Source organism: Plectropomus leopardus, unplaced genomic scaffold (assembly GCF_008729295.1).
Source record: "Plectropomus leopardus isolate mb unplaced genomic scaffold, YSFRI_Pleo_2.0 unplaced_scaffold16449, whole genome shotgun sequence".
NCBI classification, from domain to species: Eukaryota; Metazoa; Chordata; class Actinopteri; order Perciformes; family Serranidae; genus Plectropomus; species Plectropomus leopardus.
Genome location: NW_024617665.1, coordinates 1 through 1,160, shown reverse-complemented (window position 1 = coordinate 1,160; position 1,160 = coordinate 1). Strand labels below are relative to the sequence as shown.

At 49.5% G+C, this 1,160-nt stretch overlaps 1 protein-coding gene across 1 annotated transcript; it reads right to left on the bottom strand.

The window, feature by feature from the left end:
• Positions 1 to 6: 6 nt before the first annotated feature.
• Positions 7 to 888, bottom strand: LOC121964629 (arrestin domain-containing protein 3-like). The gene has a single exon (XM_042514830.1). The coding sequence runs from the start codon at positions 573 to 575 to the stop codon at positions 21 to 23; it is 555 nt and encodes a 184-aa protein (XP_042370764.1). The 5' UTR covers positions 576 to 888; the 3' UTR covers positions 7 to 20.
• Positions 889 to 1,160: the final 272 nt, after the last annotated feature.

Below are 1,160 nucleotides of genomic sequence, written 5' to 3'. Positions count from 1 at the left end.
CGCAGCAGCAGACTGAGATGTCAGAGCGCCACTGTGCCAAAAACATTTTTATTTATCATTTTTTGTGAGTAAAAATCATCATTTAAACATGTGAAATTGTTTAAATTAACTAAATAATTGATTTCTTTTTCTTTTTTTTCGGAGGTGAGGACAGAGGAGCGGTTTTTCGCATCAGCTGTTGCATCAGTACCACTGTCACTCACATCATCGGGGGGATGTTTTCGGCTTTGCCTGCGCGTTTTGATAAAGTTTGCAGCCTCACACATGTTGGCGGTGACATGTTGTGCCTCCTTACCTCTCTCTTCTCCTATCAGCGTGTCGTAATGGTGCAAGTATTCCACCTCCTCGGTGTAGTTTTGGGTGTAAGCCGTGTTGGCTCCGGCGTTCCTCGACTCCGTCCAGCGGACCTTGGCGACTCCCCTCGCGGTGATGTCCAGACTCTTGACGCGCACATCGCCGGTGACCTCCACCACCACCCTGCCGGACACCAGGTCTCCACCGGAGAACGCCGGCAGGTTGTTCTCATTCAGGCTGTCAAAGTAGATCGCCAGGGCCCTGACTTTACCCAGCACCATGATGACAGATTATAAAAAAAAACAAGAGTAGAAAAATAAGTCGGTTGCGCGTAAAACGCCTTTAGCTCCGCGCGCCCAGCAGCACCGAGCCGGAGCCGCGGCGGTGTCCGTAATGGTTCATGCGTCGGTCGGCGGAGACGCACAGCTGATGGGCCGATTCGGCTCCCCGCTGCTCTCCTCCCGGTGTCTCTCTCTGCGTCTCTCCGCGCTCTCTGCTGCCGTCTGCCTCCAGCCGCTGCGCTCTTAAAGCCTCTGTGCGCAAAAATAACCTCACTGAGCATGTGCGCACAGACCGGCCGGCCTGCTCACACACTGACACACACACACACACACACAGGAGGCGCAGTACAGCCTGTAGTACTACTAAACACTCTCGCATGACTGACTTAAACACACAGAGAGGATGTGTCTCCGCATGTCCCAACGCTTCTCATTAAACGCGCAGAGATTATTCATCATTTACAAATAAAGTTTCTAATTAAGTATTTCCATTTTCTGCTACTTTATACCTTCAACCACAATTAAAAACATATTTTATTTATTTATTGGATAACTTTACTTTCAAGATGAACCAGTACATTATGG